Source organism: Cucurbita maxima, unplaced genomic scaffold, assembly GCF_002738345.1.
Source record: "Cucurbita maxima cultivar Rimu unplaced genomic scaffold, Cmax_1.0 Cma_Scf00021, whole genome shotgun sequence".
Taxonomy (NCBI): Eukaryota; Viridiplantae; Streptophyta; class Magnoliopsida; order Cucurbitales; family Cucurbitaceae; genus Cucurbita; species Cucurbita maxima.
The window spans coordinates 2733680-2753241 of record NW_019272037.1 but is presented as its reverse complement, the minus strand read 5'-3'; the positions used below and the strand labels follow the sequence as shown (position 1 = coordinate 2753241).

Here is a 19562-nt window from a genome sequence, read left to right as displayed (position 1 = left end):
AAACAATATGACTGACTCTCTACAATTATATGATATTGTCCTGTTTGAGTATAAGTTCTCATGATCTTTCATTAAATTAACCAATGTGGGACTCACTCTTAATAATCCTGAACAATTCTTCCCTCTAGTACACTATAAGTCTCCCCTAAAACTTATGGAGCTCTCGAATAACCTCCCCTTAATCGAATGGGCTCCATTCTTTGGGGCCCTCGAACATGAGCATGATGGTAATAATTTTTTTTTATTGGTGGAAAATAGGAAAAAACAGAATTTCCAAGGTAAGATTTGAATGGATTTTTCCGATTCAAAAGATTGTTGGAATTTCCACCCAAATCCTAACTGTCTGAATGAAGCAGAGTACTGTGTAAAGTTTGAATCGCTCTCTCTCTCTCTCTCTCTCTCTCTGTCCTCCTTGCCTTTCATCTTTAATTAACAATAAATGAAATTTGAAGAAAAGGTGTTTGCTTTCAAGTTTTGACTGTTTCTTCTTCATATCAAAAAGTTAAAAATGGGTCTATTATTTTAGAACCAGACACAGAGACAGAGCACATAGAGAGCTTCTGTGTTAATTCTTTATTCTTCATCACATACAACCAGACAACCTAAATGCTTACAAATCACACTAAAACAAACGACTTCCCCGAAACATTCCAACCAAAATGCCTTCTTCTTCTTCTTGTTTTGTTGTTTTGCTTCTGGTTTTTACTTCTTTCTCCTCTGTTTTCCCAACTTCCATAGCCCATAAGACGCCGCCAAAAAACCAAACTTATTTTCACCCCTCCAAAGAGCTGAATGAACTGAAGCATATCAGAGCTTATTTACGCAAAATCAACAAGCCTCCAACCAAGACAATTCAGGTAAAAAAAAAAACCCTTTTTTCTCAAAATCTTGATTGTTCTGCAAATTTGACAATCTGGGTTGTTTTTTGCTCTGTTGCAGAGCTCGGATGGCGATGTTATAGACTGTGTTCTTTCTCATCTCCAGCCTGCTTTTGATCATCCTCACCTCAAAGGACACACTCCATTGGTATGGTAACCAATTCATTTAAATGGGTTTCGTTTTATGAATTTGATTGAGGAGATTGGGAGTTTGTGATGAACAGCGACCGCCGGAGAGGCCGAGAGGGAACAACTCCGGGGAAGAAGTGGCAGAGAACTTCCAGTTATGGTCAGCCTCAGGCGATTTCTGCCCGGAAGGGACAATTCCAATCAGAAGAACAACAGAGCAAGACATTTACAGAGCAAGTTCTTTCAGAAGATTTGGAAGAAAACCCATTAGACATATGAGGAGAGATTCTTCTGGCAATGGCCATGAGGTTAGAATTCAATGAAAAACTGCCTCTTTTTTTGGATTTGGAATCAAAACCTTTCATTCCATGAATGCAGCATGCTGTGGTGTTTGTGAATGGAGAACAATATTATGGAGCAAAGGCGAGCTTAAACATATGGGCACCTCGTGTTACTGATCAAAACGAATTCAGCTTATCACAAATCTGGGTCATTTCAGGCTCTTTTGGCAATGATTTGAACACCATTGAAGCTGGATGGCAGGCAAGTTTATGAATGTTCGTTCAAAATATTTGCTAAAACATCGTGGAACGATGAATGCTGAATATCAGTGACCTTAATCATCTTCTTCTTTGTTCAGGTTAGTCCTGAGTTGTACGGCGACAACAATCCTAGATTCTTTACGTACTGGACGGTGAGTTTCATGTTCTTTTTTTTTTGTTCGACTTAGAAAATCTGTTACGAATCCTCGAGTAATAATATGATATTGTCAATTTTGAGCATAAGCTCGAGCTCACTTGTTGGAATGTTTTAATTTACTTGGCAGACTGATGCTTATCAAGCCACTGGATGTTACAATCTACTTTGCTCGGGCTTCGTTCAAACGAACAACCGGATCGCCATTGGAGCAGCCATTTCGCCTATGTCCTCTTACAATGGGAAGCAATTCGACGTTGGCATAATGGTTTGGAAGGATCCGAAGCATGGGCATTGGTGGCTAGAATACGGGTCGGGTTTGCTAGTGGGGTACTGGCCAGCGTTTTTGTTTAGCCATTTGAGGAGCCATGGAAGCATGGTGCAGTTTGGAGGGGAGATTGTGAACAGCAGAGGGTCAGGGTTCCACACAGCCACGGAAATGGGGAGTGGGCATTTTGGTGAAGAAGGGTTTGCGAAAGCTTCTTATTTTAGGAACTTGCAGGTGGTTGATTGGGACAATAATTTGCTTCCTCTTACCAATCTTCATGTCTTGGCTGACCATTCTGACTGCTATGATATTAGACAAGGCACTAATGATGTTTGGGGCACTTATTTTTACTATGGAGGTCCCGGTAGGAATGTTAAATGCCCTTGAATATTTTCATTTCTTTTATTATTATTATTATTAATATTGTAACAAGAATTTGTCAAATTAAATATTATTTTTTTTTTCTTTTCGTAAATCTGTGAAAACTTCTCTACACACTTTCGCAAATCTGTGACAATATTTGTTAGTTAGTAATAGACTTGGATTATATAATGGGTCAAAGCTGACAATATTAGTTAGTTAGTAGTAATAGACTTGGGTTGTTACAAATAATATTAGAGTGGGAGAGAGCAGTGTGCTACTCTAGGTTCCCAAAGGGTGGATTGTGAGATTTCACATCCTTTGAAAAAGGAAACAAAACATTATTTATAAAGATGTAGAAAGTTATCCCCTAATATACGCGTTTTAAAATCGTGAGGGTGACTGCAATACACAATGGGAGTAGTGGGCTTAAGTTGTTATAAATGATATCAGAGTCGAAACACCTAGTATAGCCAGTGAGGACATTGACCCCCAAAGGTGCAGATTGTAAGATCTCACTTCGGTTGAAAAGGAAAATAAGAAACATTTTCCTAGCATATAAGTTTTAAAACCGTGAGGTTGACGACGATACGTAAGTAAAAACGGACAATATCAATTAGCAGGGGCTTTTAAAATCGGGACCCATTTTAAATTTGGAGTAATGAGAATGGTGCAGAAGAAAGGAATAGAAAATGGGTTTTGAAATGGGAAAGCATCAAAAGCTGTGGAAAAGCAGAGGAAATTAAAGGCATAGAACTCATAATATATGCATCTCGCGTGCTGCTGCTGCTGCTCCATTACTCTCTCTCTATTCTATACCTTTTCTTCTCCCTATCATTTTTAATCTAAATATGCATGCAACTTTAATCGGGCCATCATCAAATGAATCTCTTCCTATTTTTATAATGGCATTTTGAGATAAAGTCATGTGGAAGTGCGATGTCAGGGGTCGAGGCTCTTATACCTGTGTTCGTAATAGTATTGTAAGATTAGGTTTGTGTAAATAGGAGTGTCGAAGTCATTGAAGACAATAACTAATTTAAGTAGGGGAGACTATCGCAATCATATTATGAAGAAAGTAGGTTGTGATCCCACAACCATATTAGACAATGACCTTCAAATTATGCTCATTTGGTCACATGAGGGCCGAGATAGACATGTGTGATGATACAAACGAGAAGAACGGTGCATCATCCAACACACTAAAAAGAGTACGCATTAAAGTCAAACTGAAGCATAAGTAAGGTTGGAGGCAACGTGTAAACAAGAATGTGAGAGACAGACTCTAAGAGGGCAAGGTAGTAGAATTATATAAACGCTCGTCAAAATCATGTCTACTCCAAATAAGAGGGCAAGGTAGTAGAACTATTTATACCTGTGCTCTTTATTAATTTTTGGGCTTAAAAAGAAACGAGGCCCAATTAATTGGTGAGCTTAAAAAGAAATGAGGTCCAACTAATTGCTGGGCTTAAAAGGCGAAGAGGTCGTAAATGGCGGTGGAGGGAGAGACTTCACTTCAGCGGCGAAACTGGCTGGCGCGACAATGTCTACGCCGGGACAATTCTTTCTTACTGTATTGTAAACTGTTCGAATTTGAAATTAACTGACTGGTTGTAATTTTTTCCATGAAAGATTGTTCTTGTTGTTTTCTGGCAATCGGAGATCCTGATAACACGGTGTTAATTCATATTGTCTCCGTTATCGTTTAGAAATGATCCTTCACATACAAAGTTCAACTTCTAAAAGATCGAGGGATTGTTCAAGAATTTAGGCGTATTTTTATTACGAGATCTTATTCGATGAACTTCTCCAGGATCTCTGTTCATTTACAAATGCATAGATTTATTATATATACTGTTCTCTCTCTCTCTTGGTTGAAAATTTATTGATGATGTAGCTCAAACTGGTTCACCAAGTTCTCTGAGAATTAGGGCACGAGTTTGCATCCATAGCGTTCGTGCTGCTAACTCATCGTTGGCTAGAGATGAACACTTAGTCTCATTACAATCTGCAAAATATCTTCCTGTTTTTCTCTGTGTTTGTGGGCTTAGAGCCACATAGCATGTCGTAGCAGCACCCTGTAGGCACAATAATTGTTACTATCTGTTTTGTATGAGTAACACTAGGCAAATCCAAACGCTCTGAATCGATTTTACAAATGAAAATACCTGAGGAATGGATTTTAGTAACTTGGATGCCATGAAAAAGAGAGAATCTGCAAGAGATGTTAGAATATAGTTATGATAAATCAGTACTCTCTTGCACATTTTCCTTTTGGTAGAAGTAGAACTGGCTCAAGATGGCTGTACATCAGGAATTAGAAAGAGTCAACAGTTCATGCCTGTGATAAATCCTCGATGTGCCTTGATAATTGCAGTCTTTACAATGCCTGGATGCACTGCATTAATTGTCACATTGGCATCTCTTTCCTGTAAAAATGGCTGGAATTTCAGAATATGGACTGTTTTGTTAACTGTTTGCAGGAAACGTAGAAGGTGAAGAATCAAGATTACCTTCAACTGTCTAGCCACCTCCTTGGCATGTAAAATGCAAGCCAGTTTTGATTGAGCATAAGCACGCGTGCCATTGTACCTGCAGACATTCCAAATCCAAAACCCCAAACAGGGTTTAGTTCGATTCTCTGACCATGGATTGCTATTGACCTGTAGCCAGCTAGTGAACACCTTGGTAATTTTTTGTGTTTTGAGAAAAGGGAGAAAGAAATTAAAGTTTTAGTTACTCAAAATGGATTTCTTAAACTTTCTGTGCGCACTTTTAAAAGTTCTTTTTGACTTATTGGACACAAAATTAAAAGTTTGCGTTTCTATCTGATCCTTTTGAATCATATAAACACAAACTTGAAAATTCGAAACCTAAACGAAAATGATCTGTAATGGGTTCGAGTTTTTCTAACTTGTTTGGGTTGAGCAGGTGAGTGAAGCAGAGATCGTCCTTCTTCACCCAGCAGTGGACAACAGAAGAGACGTTTATAATTCTTCCTTGGATGCCTGTTCTCCTTGATGTTTCTATCAATTTGTCTAAAAGCAGTTCTGTCAGAAGGTAATGTCCTGCAGGAAAAAGAATTTTGAAATTCATTTTGTATCCTTTTTTTTGACGTAACTTCATTCTTCTTTAGCCATTATTGAGTAGATTCAACTTTCTCTGACTTTGGAAAAGTAATTAAGGAGTTTGTAGAGCTAAGAATCATCTATTCTTCTGCAATCAAACTGTTGTTCTGTGTTTGAGTTTCAGAATGAGAAGAAAAAAGAGAGAAGGAAAAACTATTACCCAAATAATTAGTAGCAAATGTCAACTCAAGCTTGTCATCAGAATACTCCAAATTTGGAGAGAAAACCCCACCATTGTTTCTGCAAAAACAGTTTGTGTGTCCAAAAAGGGTGAAATTTGAGAGGGAAAAATGGGATATTGGTTGGGGAAAGTGGGGGCAAACTCACATGAGAATGTTGAGTGGTAGCCCTAAAGCTGCAAACTCCATACAGAACCTCCTAACAGAAGCCAAAGAGCTGAGGTCTATCTCAGACACTAAAATCTCTGCTTCTGGACCTTCTCTTTTGATCCTCTCTCTCACTTTTGCTGCCTTCTTCATGTCTCTTGCTGCCATTACTATTCTCACTCCTCTTTTTGCTAAAACTCTTGCTGTTTCTTCTCCAATTCCTGATGTTGCCCCTTTTTGCACCCACAAATAAAATCAAATTCTCATCATTCTTCTGGATTGTTTTGTCTTGTTTTAACACCCATCTATTATTCTTTGGTAACATTATATGGTTTAATTGATCATGCTGAGTGGTTTTTCTCCTTATTTCCTTCCTTATATTTATAGAATTAAGCTTCTCATATAAGTATGTGTATATATGTATAGGATGTACGGATTAAGGTTTGGAGGTGGATACAAGAAGCGATTTGGTTAAATCCATTTAGTTTCGAACGCCCTCCTGACAAATTTAGGGAAATGAAGCCTCGAGCTGAAGACAACCAAGCCGACCATAATTCAATTGATCAAAAGGTAAAACTCCATTTTATAATGATTTTTATTTTTATTTTTGAAAATTGGGTTTGTTTTCTCACGATTTCTTTTTTATTCTCGTCTCTCTTTAAAAAATTAAATTTTAGCTCTTTTTAATTTTTTTTTTAAATATATATATATATATATATAACAAAACAAAGAAATTAGGGGTTGAGTAATATTTATAAGCTTGATTTAAAAATTAAAAAAAAAAAGAAAAAAAAAAAAGAAAACTAAATGATTAGCAAACAAGATTTTATAGATTTAGTTTCTTCCTAATAAAATTTAGGAAAATGAAAGAAAAACCTAAATTCTCTCATATATACATGTGCAACTTTGGTTCGAACCCTTTTTGTGGTTTTTTTCTTTATTCTACCTTAAATTGAATGGCCACAACTTTAAAGATAATTCGAGCCTAGCTTAACAGTAATTCATTTAAAAAAAAAAAAAAAATCAACCCTTGGTACCATTCAAAAGAACCATATATTAGTTAGGATACAACTTGCAGAACAAAGTGAATTTAGAACAAAACAGTAAGAAAAGACCAAAATTAGGTTACTATCGTTAAAAAAAAAAGCTTACCAGTGATAATGGCAGTCAAAGGAGAAGAACACTGCAAATGTTCAGTAACTTGCTCTGCACTTGACTTAGAGCCATACCCACTTGGGCCTGCAATTCCAACCAAATACCTTAGAGTCTCCTTCATCACCCTACCATTCAACCTCTCGCTCTCTCTCTTCCACATAAAAACATCAAACCTTAATATTTATACCACCAAAAAATGAAAAATAAAAGAAAAACAAACCCTGAAAGTTTTATCTCCTACTCCCAAGACCATTCCATTTCCCTGCTCTCCCCTAAAATAGTTACCCTAACCAACTTTTGGGTGTTCCTTTTTCAATCTCAAGACTTCAAATTTCCATCTTATTTATATATAATAATTTCAAAGTTGCAACAAAGAGGGTTAGATTTCAAAGTTAAAAAAAAAAAAAAAAAAAGAATCTTTATGTTCATATTTTGGCATAATGTGTCTCACTTATTCGAGAAACAAAAACATGGCCTTTTTCTCTGTTTTTTAAAATTAATATTCGACTTTTCCTCGTATTAGCTTTGTATTAAACACTGTCTTTTCTTGGTTCATAACTTTATTTTGGTATGTGTTAGTTTCTTTAGTACACTTGAATATATGGATTTAAACCTCGTAAAAAAATACATATCAATTTCTTGAAAATAGGTTTGCTTACACGTGTGATTTGCATGCAGAAATGGATCATAATGGGAACGACCCAAAAAGAAAAAAAGCAATCTTTAGAGAAAATTGAAAAAATAAATATTGTTGGCGTAAAAGAGTATGGGTTATTTCTTAGCTATACAAGTATAATAAATGTGTCGTTTGGGACAGGAACTGCTTTACGCTGCATGCGGCCTTTGTCCCAAAGTTTTAATCTTTGCCCTTAAAAAAAGGACGGCTTTTATGTTGGAGCCTTGGTGGGTTAAAGTTGAGGCATTCAGTTTGACAACTTTTCATTTACTTCTACCATTTTTCTTCCTCTACCTCTTCTATTATTCTAAATTCTCCATCATATCATGAGCCTTAAGAATCTGATTGGGATCAAGTTTGTAAACCCTAAAATTCTTCCTCCACAAGCTCACAAACAAGAGCAAAAGAAAAGAAGGTAGGCCACGAGTTGATTAGATTTACTTCTATTTCAGTGAGCTCGGTAGTTAATGTTATAATGAAAAGAGTATTAAATATTACATACAATCTCTCGTAAAAATGTATCTCGTTTTTCTTCTTGAAGACTTGTTTATTCTTGAATGCTCTATGTTTTTTCAATTCGATACTAACTCTGGAGTAAACAGGTAATCTTGGACTTGACTTGTTGAGAAGAAAGGTGGAATGTAGCGTGTAGAGCCCATATAAAGCACAGTCAAACTCTAGCAGTATAATATCCGCGCATCTTGGGGATTATAAGTTTAAGGTGATTGTACACTATTCATTGGCATCTCTATTAGAATAGAATATTATTTTGGGACAAGGAGGACCCATTGTGTTTTGAAATTTGATTCGCTTGGTTGAAACAATGTTTGTGTTGATTAATTTGACGTGTGAAGTTGGGCTTGTAACAGTGACATGGATATGTCATTTCAAAACATATATTCATGACATGTCCAAAAAAGTGTGGAACAACAAGGATTGATTGGAAAGCTGGTATGGCCTACTTTTTGCTTGGCATCCATATTTGTTTCTACATTATTATGTATGCGTTTTGTACAACCTTCTTATGTCTTTATACTTTTCTAAGTAATACTCATGGTTTCTCCAGATTAGGTTTAGCACAGTATGGAGTCATTTTCTCATCAAACTAGACGTAATTTAATTGTAATTAATATGTATTTCTTTCACCGTAATCAAAAGTTTAAATTACCATGCATTTGTCTCTCAAACAAACCAAAAAGTGAAAGGCAATCAATAAAGCCATCCTTTGATTGGAATTAATTTAATTTAATTAAATGAGAAAAAAAGAACCAAACGTACCAAATTGATGAGATAGTGTCTTTCACACGTGTCTGTCAACAGATTATGAAATTACATTTGGCAACCTAATTATAAGTGGTCCTACTCATCGCGCGCTCTAGCTAATATATATTAATACATTATCACAAGTTTTATCATAATTAAAACTCACCATTTTTTTTTAGTTTTAATAGTATTTGAGGTAAAAAGATATATATATAACTTCAAGACCCTACATTTATTACGAGGGATGGGTCGAGTTGGGTTGTTGTGTTCAGTTTTTTTTTTCTTTAATTATCTAAAACAACTTTTAAATGACAATGGTTAATGTAATTCACGGCAACAGCTGCGACAAGATGTTGATGTAAGTATGTAGAAGAGAAAAAACTTGCGATTTTGCGAGGAGGGCACAATAACAGACAACAATACAACTCTTTATATATATTTTTTGTTCGGACTGGTTCAAACTGCATACTGAATTTAGGTCTGACTCGATCCACTCGGTTTATAGAAAATTAAAGCAAACCTAACCTAGTAACCTATTTAGCCCAATTCGATCTAACCTCGGTCAAATTTGGGTTATCAATTGTACACCCCCTAATGTTTTCAATACCATCCCATCAATTAAATCAATCTTGTATTCAAATCCGTACTAAATCCAACCAAAAAGTGGAACCATTTAAATATAATTTATTAATTTAACATAAATGAAATTAAATGGTATGAGCTAAATAATAATGACAAATTTGACAAAAGGTATACACACCTATAGCTCAATCAATTAAATAAAATAAATTAAATTTGGACCGGACACGGAGATGGCCAGGCCCAGGGTTGAACCGTTATATATTCAGATAGTTTAGAAGCCCGGCCCACTACTCCAAAGAGCTGACATTGTGGATGGGCTTAACGTATATATCTTTTTTTTCTCCATAAATCTAAATATAAAATATATAGTAAATAATGGTTCGTACAGACATATTCACTTATCTATCTCTATATATATATATATATATATATGTTATAATTTTTCATTTTTATTCTAAATTTATCAAACTTTGTTCTATGTTTAGAAAATATATTTATTATATATTATTCACGTAAATACAAGTATTTTTAAAAAATATTATTATTATGTGGCTTGGTTAGAAGACAAGGACAGGTGGTGGGGGGGTGGCATGTATGAATGCAGCGTGGCGGAGAGGTGGCTGAACGCTTCGACACAAGACACCCGTGGAAACACCTGGATTTTACTAACATTTTACCCCCCAAACAAATTGCATTTAATTATTAATTTAATGTCTCAACTTTACTGCATAATGTCTATACCCAAAAAGAAATCACATCAACATTCTACCCTATGTTTCAATAATGCCCTAAGTTAATAAAAATATCTATAAACTAAGAGTAAATCATTTTTTAAAATTTAAAAATATTATTAATACTTTTAAAATTTAAATATATTTTTACAAGAGTAAAAGGTTTTGGTGGTTAAAAGCATACCATAAGATGGTGGAATGAATTAAGGGTTGTGTGTTTGGTTCTTTTGTAGGGTTTACGCACTCCGACCAATCCCTTTAGCTTTTACAAAAGAGAGAACATGCTTAGAATGTGGCTTTGTGGTCTTCTATGTTACACAAACCGACAAATCTAAACCTTAAACCCATTTCTTGACTTTATATGTTTAGGGTAATGCCTAATCTTTGTTGTTGCCCGGTGACCTTTACCCAAAATAATGTCTGGAAAAGCAAGAAACCTCTAGAAATTACATCGAACAACCTCCTATAATCGAGGCTCGACACTTTGTGCCACTTTTTACTACACCTTCAAGACTCGAAACATTCTTTGTTCGATATTTGAGGATCATATTGACGTGAATCTAAGTAGTTAAGGGCATGACTCTGATATCAAGTTAGAAATGACGAACCTCCACAATAATATGATAAGGTTCACAATTTTTAGGACTAATAATGTCTGGTAAAAATGTATTTCATTCCCTTAATTAGCTAACGTGGGACTCGCTCCCAATAATTGACACCGTACCATTCCATTTTCTATATAAACCCCCTCCTCAAACCTTCGTTCTGCACCAAACCCAACTCAACAAAACTCTCTTCCTCCGCCAAGCTTAACCATCTTTGTGTCATGGCTCCACCAAGCTTAACCAGTAACCCCGTAGACGACGTGATCCCCTTGCTGGACGCGCCCTCATTCGATCTCTCAATCGCCTTGAAGGGATCAGAATTTGTTGCCAATGGCCACCCATTTCTAACCCATGTTCCTTCAAATATCAAAGCCACTCCTTCCCAGCACATCTTCTCCCATAAGACCAAAATTCCCAAATCCCTCCTCGGCGGCTGTTTTCTCGGCTTCGATGCGGCTGAGCCCAAAAGCTGCCATCTTGTTCCCATCGGCAACCTCCGAGGTATAAGATTCTCAAGTATCTTCAGATTCAAAGTCTGGTGGACCACCCACTGGGTCGGCAGTTGCGGCCGCGACATCCAGCACGAGACACAGATGATGATTCTCGACACAAATGATCAGGGCCGTCCATTTGTCCTCTTCCTTCCCATCTTAGAAGGAGCTTTCAGATGTTCCCTACGTCCGGGTGATGACGACACTGTCGCGATGTGGGTCGAAAGTGGGTCCACCACCGTCCAAGCGTCGCAGTTTAGAAGCTGCTTATACATGCAAGTCGGCAAAGATCCGTACACTTTGGTCAACGAGGCTATGAACGTGGTCAAACTCCATTTGGGTACCTTCAGACTTCTAGATGACAAGACCCCACCTCCCATCGTGGATAAATTCGGGTGGTGTACGTGGGATGCATTCTATCTTAAGGTGAACCCTCACGGGGTTATGACAGGTGTCAAATGCCTAGTGGACGGTGGCTGTCCTCCGGGGATGATTCTGATTGATGACGGGTGGCAATCTATTGCTCATGATGCTGATTCCATCGCTGATCCTCATCAGGAAGCCATGGATCTAACGGTTGCAGGGGAACAGATGCCTTGCAGGCTAATCAAATATGAAGAGAATTATAAGTTCAGGGACTATGGAAGTCGCGGGAAGGGGTCTGGTGTAGGGCTGGGTGCCTTTGTGAGGGACCTGAAGGAGGAGTTTAGGACAATCGAGCATGTGTATGTATGGCATGCTCTTTGTGGGTATTGGGGTGGGATTAGACCCAATGTCCCCGGAATGCCCCTGTCAAGGGTCATCAGCCCTAAGCCGTCAAAGGGCTTAGAGATGACGATGGAGGATTTGGCTGTGGACAAGATCGTCAATAATGGCGTTGGATTCGTCCCGCCGGAGCTGGCCCACAAAATGTACGATGGACTCCATTCCCACCTCCAGTCGGCGGGTATCGACGGCGTCAAGGTTGATGTTATTCACGTAAGTTCCCTTCTTATGCTGGTCTGTTTGGTCTCTTAATATTGAAGTTCAAGCTTAAAATTTGTAGTTCAATCGGAAAAAAAATCACGAACTCGAGGGAGCTGGTTAGAAATAACGACTCTCCACCCTAACGACTCTCCACTTAGAGCATAAGCTCTCCTTAATAGCGGTTTGACTCATTCTCTGGAGTCCTCGAACAAAGTACACAATTTGTTCGACATTTAAGTCACTTTTAACTACAGTTTCTGGACCCACAACTTCTTTGTTCGAAATTTGAGAATTTTATCCACATGGCTAAGTTGACTATGATACTAAGTTAGGAATAACGAGTCTATACAATGATATGATATTGTCCACTTTAAGCTTAGGCTCTCAGGCTTTACTTTGTGCTTACCCAAAAGGCATCATCATGTCAATGGAGATATATATATTCCTTACTTATAAACCATCGGCATATTCCTTACTTATAAACCATCTGCAAACATGGGATTCCCTCCCAACCATCCTCAACATGGCACAGGAGTAGATTGTTTATGGAATATGGTTTGTTTGAATATGGTTTGTTTGAAGAAGGGGAAGAACAGGATACAGCCTGGTCTTGAAATTGCAGGGCATTGATTCGTGTAACTCGACCAAAAATGTAGAAAACCATATCAGTTATAGCTTGTGCGCTCCAATAGGCTCGCTCATTTGGCCTTTCTCAGTTGGTAAGTATCAGGAGACCATGAGGTATCAGCTGGATTCTTGCGAGCATCAACGAATTGGGAACTTACTGACTTCATCTTTCCATGAGAGATCTCAATAAACAGTCCTAGAAATTTCCTGTATTTACTCCAGTTTCTCCTCACCCTCATAGGAAAATACAGCGTTGAATCAAAATCTCCCCGTCTGATGAGTCTTCTGTGATCAATCATGCAGTTGCTTGAAATGCTATCCGAGGAATTTGGAGGCCGAATCGAGCTAGCCAAAGCTTATTACAAGGCACTCACTGCGTCTATCAATAAACATTTACAAGGAAATGGGGTTATTGCAAGCATGGAGCAGTGCAATGACTTCATGTACCTTGGAACCGAGGCCATAGCGCTTGGACGTGTTGGTATGGCCATGTGAAACCCGAACTATTCATCTTTCCTTCACCTAAATTTTACAAATTAGTACCAGCCTTTGAAGATTTATACCATTCCTCTGTTTACAGGAGATGATTTCTGGACGGTGGATGCCTCTGGAGATCCATATTGGCTACAAGGGTGTCACATGGTGCACTGTGCCTACAATAGCCTGTGGATGGGCAATATAATTCACCCAGATTGGGACATGTTCCAATCCACCCACCCTTGCGCTGAATTCCACGCGGCTTCAAGGGCCATCTCCGGTGGACCAATCTATGTAAGTGACTCGGTCGGTAAACATAACTTCAAGTTACTCAAAAGGTTAGTTTTGCCTGATGGGTCAATACTGCGATGCCAACACTATGCCCTTCCTTCCAGAGACTGTCTGTTTGAAGACCCTCTTCAGGATGGCAAAACCATGCTCAAAATATGGAACCTCAATCAAGTAAGACAAAAAAAACCACACCCTTGATCCTCTTTTTCAATTCATAGGCCTATATCTCATTTTAATGCTCAAATTTCGGTGCGGCATTTAATCGAACACCTTGTGGTCAACTCGACACAGTTCACAGGTGCATTGGGTCTGTTTAATTGCCAAGGAGGAGGGTGGTGTCCGAAGACAAGGCAAAACAGAAGGACCTCCGAGTACGCACGCACACTAACCTGCGTCGCTGGTCCGAAAGATATCGAGTGGAACAATGGGAAAAACCCCATTTCTCTGAAGGGAGTATACTTGTTTGCGATATACATGATCCAGGAGAAGAAACTCAGGCTATTGAAGACATCGGAGAATTTAGAATTTACCATCGCTCCATTAAGCTACGAATTGCTTGTAGTTTCCCCTGTGACAGTTTTATCGAAACCATACGTGGAATTTGCTCCAATCGGGCTAGTGAACATGCTGAATTGTGGGGGCGCGATACAATCCCTAGAAATCGAGGAAAATGAAGGTTTGGTAAAAGTCGGAGTCGGGGGGTGCGGGGAGATGAGAGTGTTCGCTTCGAAGGAGCCAAGAAGCTGCGAAATTGACGGAGAAGATGCAGAGTTTGAATATGATGATAAAATGGTGAAGATTCAGGTCCCATGGCCGATCTCTTCAAGATTGTCCATAATTGAGTATCAATTTTGAGCTTCGCAGAACTCTCATCTTCGAAAACTTCTTGTGGATTAATCCAGGCTTCTTATCACTCTAATCAATACGTAATGTACTAATGTCTCGTTTATAAATTGGGAGTTTTATATATAAAAAAAAATAGGTATAAAACATAGTTTTACACTTAAATTTCACTTAAGTTTAATTCCATTAAATCGTCTTTTCTCCTCCAATCATATAATATAAATCTTCCCAATTTTTAAATTCAAATAGATTTAAAAATTATTTATTATAAAAATAAAATAAAAAAATCAAAGTTTCCATAGATATATATATTTTTTTTCTTTTGTTGACAATATTCAATATTTTACAAAAGAAAAACATTAATTTAATGAAGGAAAAAAAAATGTAGGTTATTTAAATAAAGAAATGTTTGAGTGAAGTTTGAAACAAACATCCTTAATTTTCTGAAATAAAGGACACAGAAAAAAGTAAAAATCCCAGAATAGAAAAAGTCAGTTAAATCTGAGGACCACAATTAGCGGTTGACTGAAGATCCATAGGCGCTCCCCTCTTATATAACCCACTCCCATCTTCGTAGCCTTTGCCGGAAAATGATTCGAGGGATTTTTATGTTCTTCATCTGAAAGGAACATAAACTATCCCCGGTCAGGCCATTGGGCAGATCCTTCCGCGCTTTCTCTCTCTCTCTCTCTCTCTCTCTCTCTCTCTAACCTTATCCATTTCCCACTTCATTCTTCTTTGTTGAATATTCATTCAATACAATGTTCAATTTCTGTACTTGTGTGAATTTCAAGCAGGAGCCCAGGTTGGATCATGCCCTGTTACTTGTTTTAATCCTCTGTTTTCCTCTGGTTTTCTCTGTTTCGGGTTTAATTCGGTTGTTTTCATTTCAGCGACGATGAATGGCAGATGGATTCGTCGGCTAAGAAAAAAGACTTGAAGAAGGGATTAAATGAGGCCTGTAATCATGTTCCTTTGGCTTTGGCTTCTCCATCGGAGCGTCGAGATTACGGGGAGGATCGAGTCATCAATCTAGACGTGTAAGGACCCGACATTCATGTCGTATTTTGCATGATCTTTTATCATTGAATTTTGATTTGGTTTAAATGATTTGCAGTGGAGACCCAATTATGTATGAAACTTTTTGGAAGAAAATGGGGAAGAAAGCCACGTTGGTGATACCTGGGTGGCGATCCATGAGTTACTATTCCAAGGGCCAGAGTCTTTGCTGGTTTCTCGAGCCCGATTTGTGCGAGCAAATTCTCCGATTACACCGCGTCGTTGGCAATGCCGTAACCGAAGGCCGCTATATCGTCGTTGGGACCGGCTCCTCCCAGCTCATATTGGCGTCACTTTACGCCCTTTCTTCGCCTGATTCTTCTGAGCCCACCAACGTCGTCTCTGCCGCCCCCTACTATTCTGTAAGTTGGAATTCTATCGAATCGCGTGAATGCAATAATAGATGTCTAGTAATAATTCAAATTCTTGGTTGCAGTCTTATCCATCCATGTGTGACTATTTAAAAACGAGTCTTTTCAAATGGGGTGGAAATGCAAGCAAATATGACAGCGATGGGGCTTATATAGAAATTGTTACTTCACCATGCAACCCGGACGGTTTTCTACGCGAACCGGTAGTGAACCGGATTGGAGGCAAAGTACTACACGACCTTGCGTACTATTGGCCTCATTACACGCCCATTACGGCGCCTGCTGACAATGATATCTCATTGTTCACTGCCTCCAAGTGCACCGGTCATGCCGGTTCTCGAATCGGGTTAGTTAGTCTCTAAACTTTTAAAATAGAACCTTTCTTGTCGGAGCTTATTGGTTTGGTTTGTTTAGGTGGGCTCTCGTTAAAGATGCTGAGGTGGCAATGAAAATGGTGAAGTTCATTGAGCTGAACACTATTGGAGTGTCCAAAGATTCCCAGCTCCGAACGGCAATGATGCTGAACGTAGTATCAGATACTTGTGAACAAATTGGGAGTTCATTAGTTATTCGCAGCGAATCCTTTTATGGGTTCGGCCACCGCCTCATGACGGAGAGGTGGTGCCGCCTTAGACAGGCCGTTAAGAACGCCGGAATGTTCACTCTCCCGGACTTCCCTTCTGCTTACTGCACCTTTCTCAACCAACGAACCCAGACCCGGCCTGGTAATTTAAATATTTAATTTAAAATATTTGATGATGTTTTGACGGCGGCTTATTAATTTTTTCATGGCTAGCTTTTGCGTGGCTCAAGTGCGAGAAGAATGACGAGGACTGCGCCGCTTTACTTCGGCGCCATAAAATTATAGGTCGGAGTGGAGTCAGCTTCGGGTGCAGTGAACAGTTCGTACGTGTGAGTATGATGGATCGGGACGACAACTTCGACCTCTTCATCCAACGAATATCCAAGATCGCTTCCGAAATCTGAGACGACATGTCGGTCGAATCCCATAAGTTCCAATTAACTTGGAACAATAATGGAGGACGAGAATGACAGAGAGCCGAGGTGGAGGCATGGGAGTTGAAGCCCAATTTTCTACATTGTTTTATTTTTTTGATTTAAATATTGCGTATGTTTTTGTTTTTTCCCTTTTCAATTTTGTTATCTCATAATATAAATTAAATATAACAATTAGTATTTATTTATTTGTATAGATTTCATAAATAACACTTTTATTTCTGGACGATAAAAACTCAACACGTAGACACTCAGAATTCCAAAATTATTAAATTATTTACATATATAAGTAGGATTCGGCCCATTAGTGCTTCACTGGGCTCCTTCGTTATGTCTTTCCTCCTCCTCGGGCCTTACCTCCTTGGGCCTTCCCTTTTCCTTGGGCCTTCCCACTTTCTTGGGCTTTCCCCGGTTCCTGGGCCGCTTCCTCTTTTGCAGTACCTTGTTCCTGGGCTGGGCCGACTTCTTCAGTAGTACTCCCTTGTTCCTGGGCCGGGCCGACTTCTTCAGTAGTACTCCCTTTTGCCTGGGCTGGGCCGACTTCTTCAGTAGTACTCCCTTTTGCCTGGGCTGGGCCGACTTCTTCAGAACTCGCTTCTTCTTGGGCTGGGCCGTCTTCATCAGTCTTCACCCAATCTTGGGCCTTGGTTTGGATAGCCTGGCTGGCCTCCTCAGCCGTTTGGGCCGCTTGGGCTGCCGCTTCACGGACCCATTGCTTGGCTTGGTCGAGCTGAAAAGGAACTCGGGATCTGCGTAAATAGTTGGCCATCCATGAGACGGAGGATAAGGCGGTTACCCCAAAAGCCCCAGAGGTGAGAAAGCCGGCGACGGCGACGGTGATGACGAAGGCGGCGGGGAGAAGAATGGGGCTGAAAATGAGGAAAAGAGGAGATGTAATAGCCAAACCGACGACGGTTCCGATGAAGGAAATTCCAGCGAGGAAAAGGAGGAAGGCGCCGATGGGCAAGAGAGTTAGAAGTGCAAAGAGCTTGGAGGTTGAAAGGGAGGTTTGGGGAAGGATGGTTTTGAAGGGATCGGTGGTGGGTCGTACATAATTAGGGTGGCTCTGCGGTGGCTGCTGTTGAAACTCCGCCATGGGAAGTGGAGGAAGAAGGACTGGGAAATGGAATTTGAAAATTGGGAGAGAAAAAGAAGTGTTTTTAAGGGGAGGAAGGAAGAAGAGGACACGTGGAGGAAGAAGGACACTTGTTCGACATTTAAGGATTCGATGTTTGCATGGGAAACATGTCGATGAGGATGGAGCTCAGTTGTCATTTTCCATCCAATTTTTCTGATTAATTCAAATTTCTTCCTCGATCTCATCTTATTATATACCTTTTCGGTTTGGAATTTGGGTAATTCATGAACTCTCTGGATCACTCCGTACCTCTTTAAATTTTCAATTTAGAACATAAGAACTTCTTCATTTATTCAGCTAAATTTTAAAATGACAGCATGCTCCAAACTCTTTAATTAGGTTGGTAGGTGAAGTGGTGGGTTTCATTTATAATATTTTATGTTTATTGAACAAAAATAGCTTAGTGGATTTCACATATTATGTTTACTTAATTAATTTGTTTATATATTCAAAGAAATAAAGAGATCAACATTCCATTTACACCTTTTGGCAGAAGCATTGAACACAAGCCTCCCTCAACCAACTACAAAACTTTAAAGCCTATTCAAAATTAAAGATATGGGTTTTTTATTCTTCCATTTGGATGGGTTTTAAAGATTTTTTTAATAAAAAAAAAGTGTTCTAAGATCTCACATCCATTGGACTGTGGAACAAAATATTCAAACTTCTCCCTAACAAGCTGACGATGATAGGTCAAAGCGGACAAGTTTGAGTATAAATAGCGCATAACCATACACCACTGACACATTAAAACACAACTTCTCCCTAACAAGCTGACGATGATAGGTCAAAGCGGACAAGTTTGAGTATAAATAGCGCATAACCATACACCACTGACACATTAAAACACTTAAGAGTCCTATATCAATGGGAGAGGAGAAACGTTTCAAAAGGCATAAATGAAAGAACATATAAATAATGGGAAAGCTGGATTTGGTTTAGTGGGCATGGCGTGGGTGCAATCATCATGCCTATCATTATTGGCAGTCTTTCACTTACTACTTAATACCCTACTTTCTTCACTAATTATAATATAATTAACAAACTATCTTCCAAATATATTATAGTTTCTTCTATAAAAATCCACACATAAAACACCTTTTTCTTCACACATGCATGTCAACCTTCCAACTCCTCTACTTCTCTTCCATTCACATCATTGTTGTTTGCCAAACTAAATCTTAATGGTAATCGCATACTAATAAAAATAAAATATCTCAGTTTTTGGCGAGAATTTTGGGTTTAGAATCCAAATCTTTGGATCAACTCTCCCCTAAGAGTCCAAAAGGAATGAACATGAATAGTTATGTTAAGTTATGGAGTGTGGGCCTATTTTGGAACCTTGTAACTTATAATCATAGTTATTATTATTTTTTTTTTCTTCATATACTCTACGAATCGAAGATCGAACCTAGCCGATGAGTGATAATCAATATTAGTTAGAGAGGAAATGATATGATTAAGATTTCAGCTCACAAACTCGTG

At 38.7% G+C, this 19562-nt stretch overlaps 5 protein-coding genes and 1 long non-coding RNA gene across 9 annotated transcripts; 4 read left to right on the top strand and 2 right to left on the bottom strand.

The window, feature by feature from the left end:
• The first annotated feature begins 415 nt into the window (after nucleotides 1-415).
• On the top strand, nucleotides 416-2361 carry LOC111495054. Its single transcript, XM_023144922.1, has 6 exons — nucleotides 416-857; nucleotides 940-1026; nucleotides 1103-1315; nucleotides 1386-1550; nucleotides 1648-1701; nucleotides 1834-2361. Exons 1-6 carry the CDS (start codon nucleotides 660-662, stop codon nucleotides 2356-2358), a joined length of 1242 nt encoding a protein of 413 aa, XP_023000690.1. The 5' UTR covers nucleotides 416-659; the 3' UTR covers nucleotides 2359-2361.
• A 1471-nt stretch (nucleotides 2362-3832) lies between these two features.
• On the top strand, nucleotides 3833-8585 carry LOC111495067. Of its 4 annotated transcripts, none has more exons than XR_002720271.1 (5): nucleotides 3833-3904; nucleotides 4815-5019; nucleotides 5263-5391; nucleotides 6212-6355; nucleotides 8219-8585. It is a non-coding gene; the product is annotated as an uncharacterized LOC111495067 (long non-coding RNA). The 4 variants fall into 4 exon arrangements; XR_002720272.1 differs by having other exon boundaries at nucleotides 3841-3909; XR_002720270.1 differs by having other exon boundaries at nucleotides 3842-3941.
• LOC111495058 (short-chain dehydrogenase TIC 32, chloroplastic-like) lies at nucleotides 4085-7118 on the bottom strand. Its single transcript, XM_023144928.1, has 8 exons — nucleotides 6938-7118; nucleotides 5787-6018; nucleotides 5620-5699; nucleotides 5246-5399; nucleotides 4845-4923; nucleotides 4673-4760; nucleotides 4500-4546; nucleotides 4085-4409 (listed from the first exon to the last, which is right to left on the bottom strand). The coding sequence occupies exons 1-8, from the start codon at nucleotides 7098-7100 to the stop codon at nucleotides 4230-4232; spliced, it is 1023 nt and encodes a 340-aa protein (XP_023000696.1). The 5' UTR covers nucleotides 7101-7118; the 3' UTR covers nucleotides 4085-4229.
• A 2281-nt stretch (nucleotides 8586-10866) lies between the features above and the next one.
• On the top strand, nucleotides 10867-14609 carry LOC111495047 (galactinol--sucrose galactosyltransferase-like). Its single transcript, XM_023144915.1, has 4 exons — nucleotides 10867-12266; nucleotides 13185-13362; nucleotides 13462-13820; nucleotides 13941-14609. Exons 1-4 carry the CDS (start codon nucleotides 11019-11021, stop codon nucleotides 14502-14504), a joined length of 2349 nt encoding a protein of 782 aa, XP_023000683.1. The 5' UTR covers nucleotides 10867-11018; the 3' UTR covers nucleotides 14505-14609.
• A 584-nt stretch (nucleotides 14610-15193) lies between these two features.
• On the top strand, nucleotides 15194-17045 carry LOC111495051 (tryptophan aminotransferase-related protein 1). Its single transcript, XM_023144918.1, has 6 exons — nucleotides 15194-15297; nucleotides 15386-15532; nucleotides 15610-15913; nucleotides 15988-16268; nucleotides 16337-16647; nucleotides 16719-17045. The coding sequence occupies exons 1-6, from the start codon at nucleotides 15254-15256 to the stop codon at nucleotides 16907-16909; spliced, it is 1278 nt and encodes a 425-aa protein (XP_023000686.1). The 5' UTR covers nucleotides 15194-15253; the 3' UTR covers nucleotides 16910-17045.
• A 143-nt stretch (nucleotides 17046-17188) lies between these two features.
• LOC111495062 (oleosin 16.4 kDa-like) lies at nucleotides 17189-18087 on the bottom strand. The gene has a single exon (XM_023144932.1). The coding sequence runs from the start codon at nucleotides 18033-18035 to the stop codon at nucleotides 17268-17270; it is 768 nt and encodes a 255-aa protein (XP_023000700.1). The 5' UTR covers nucleotides 18036-18087; the 3' UTR covers nucleotides 17189-17267.
• Nucleotides 18088-19562: the final 1475 nt, after the last annotated feature.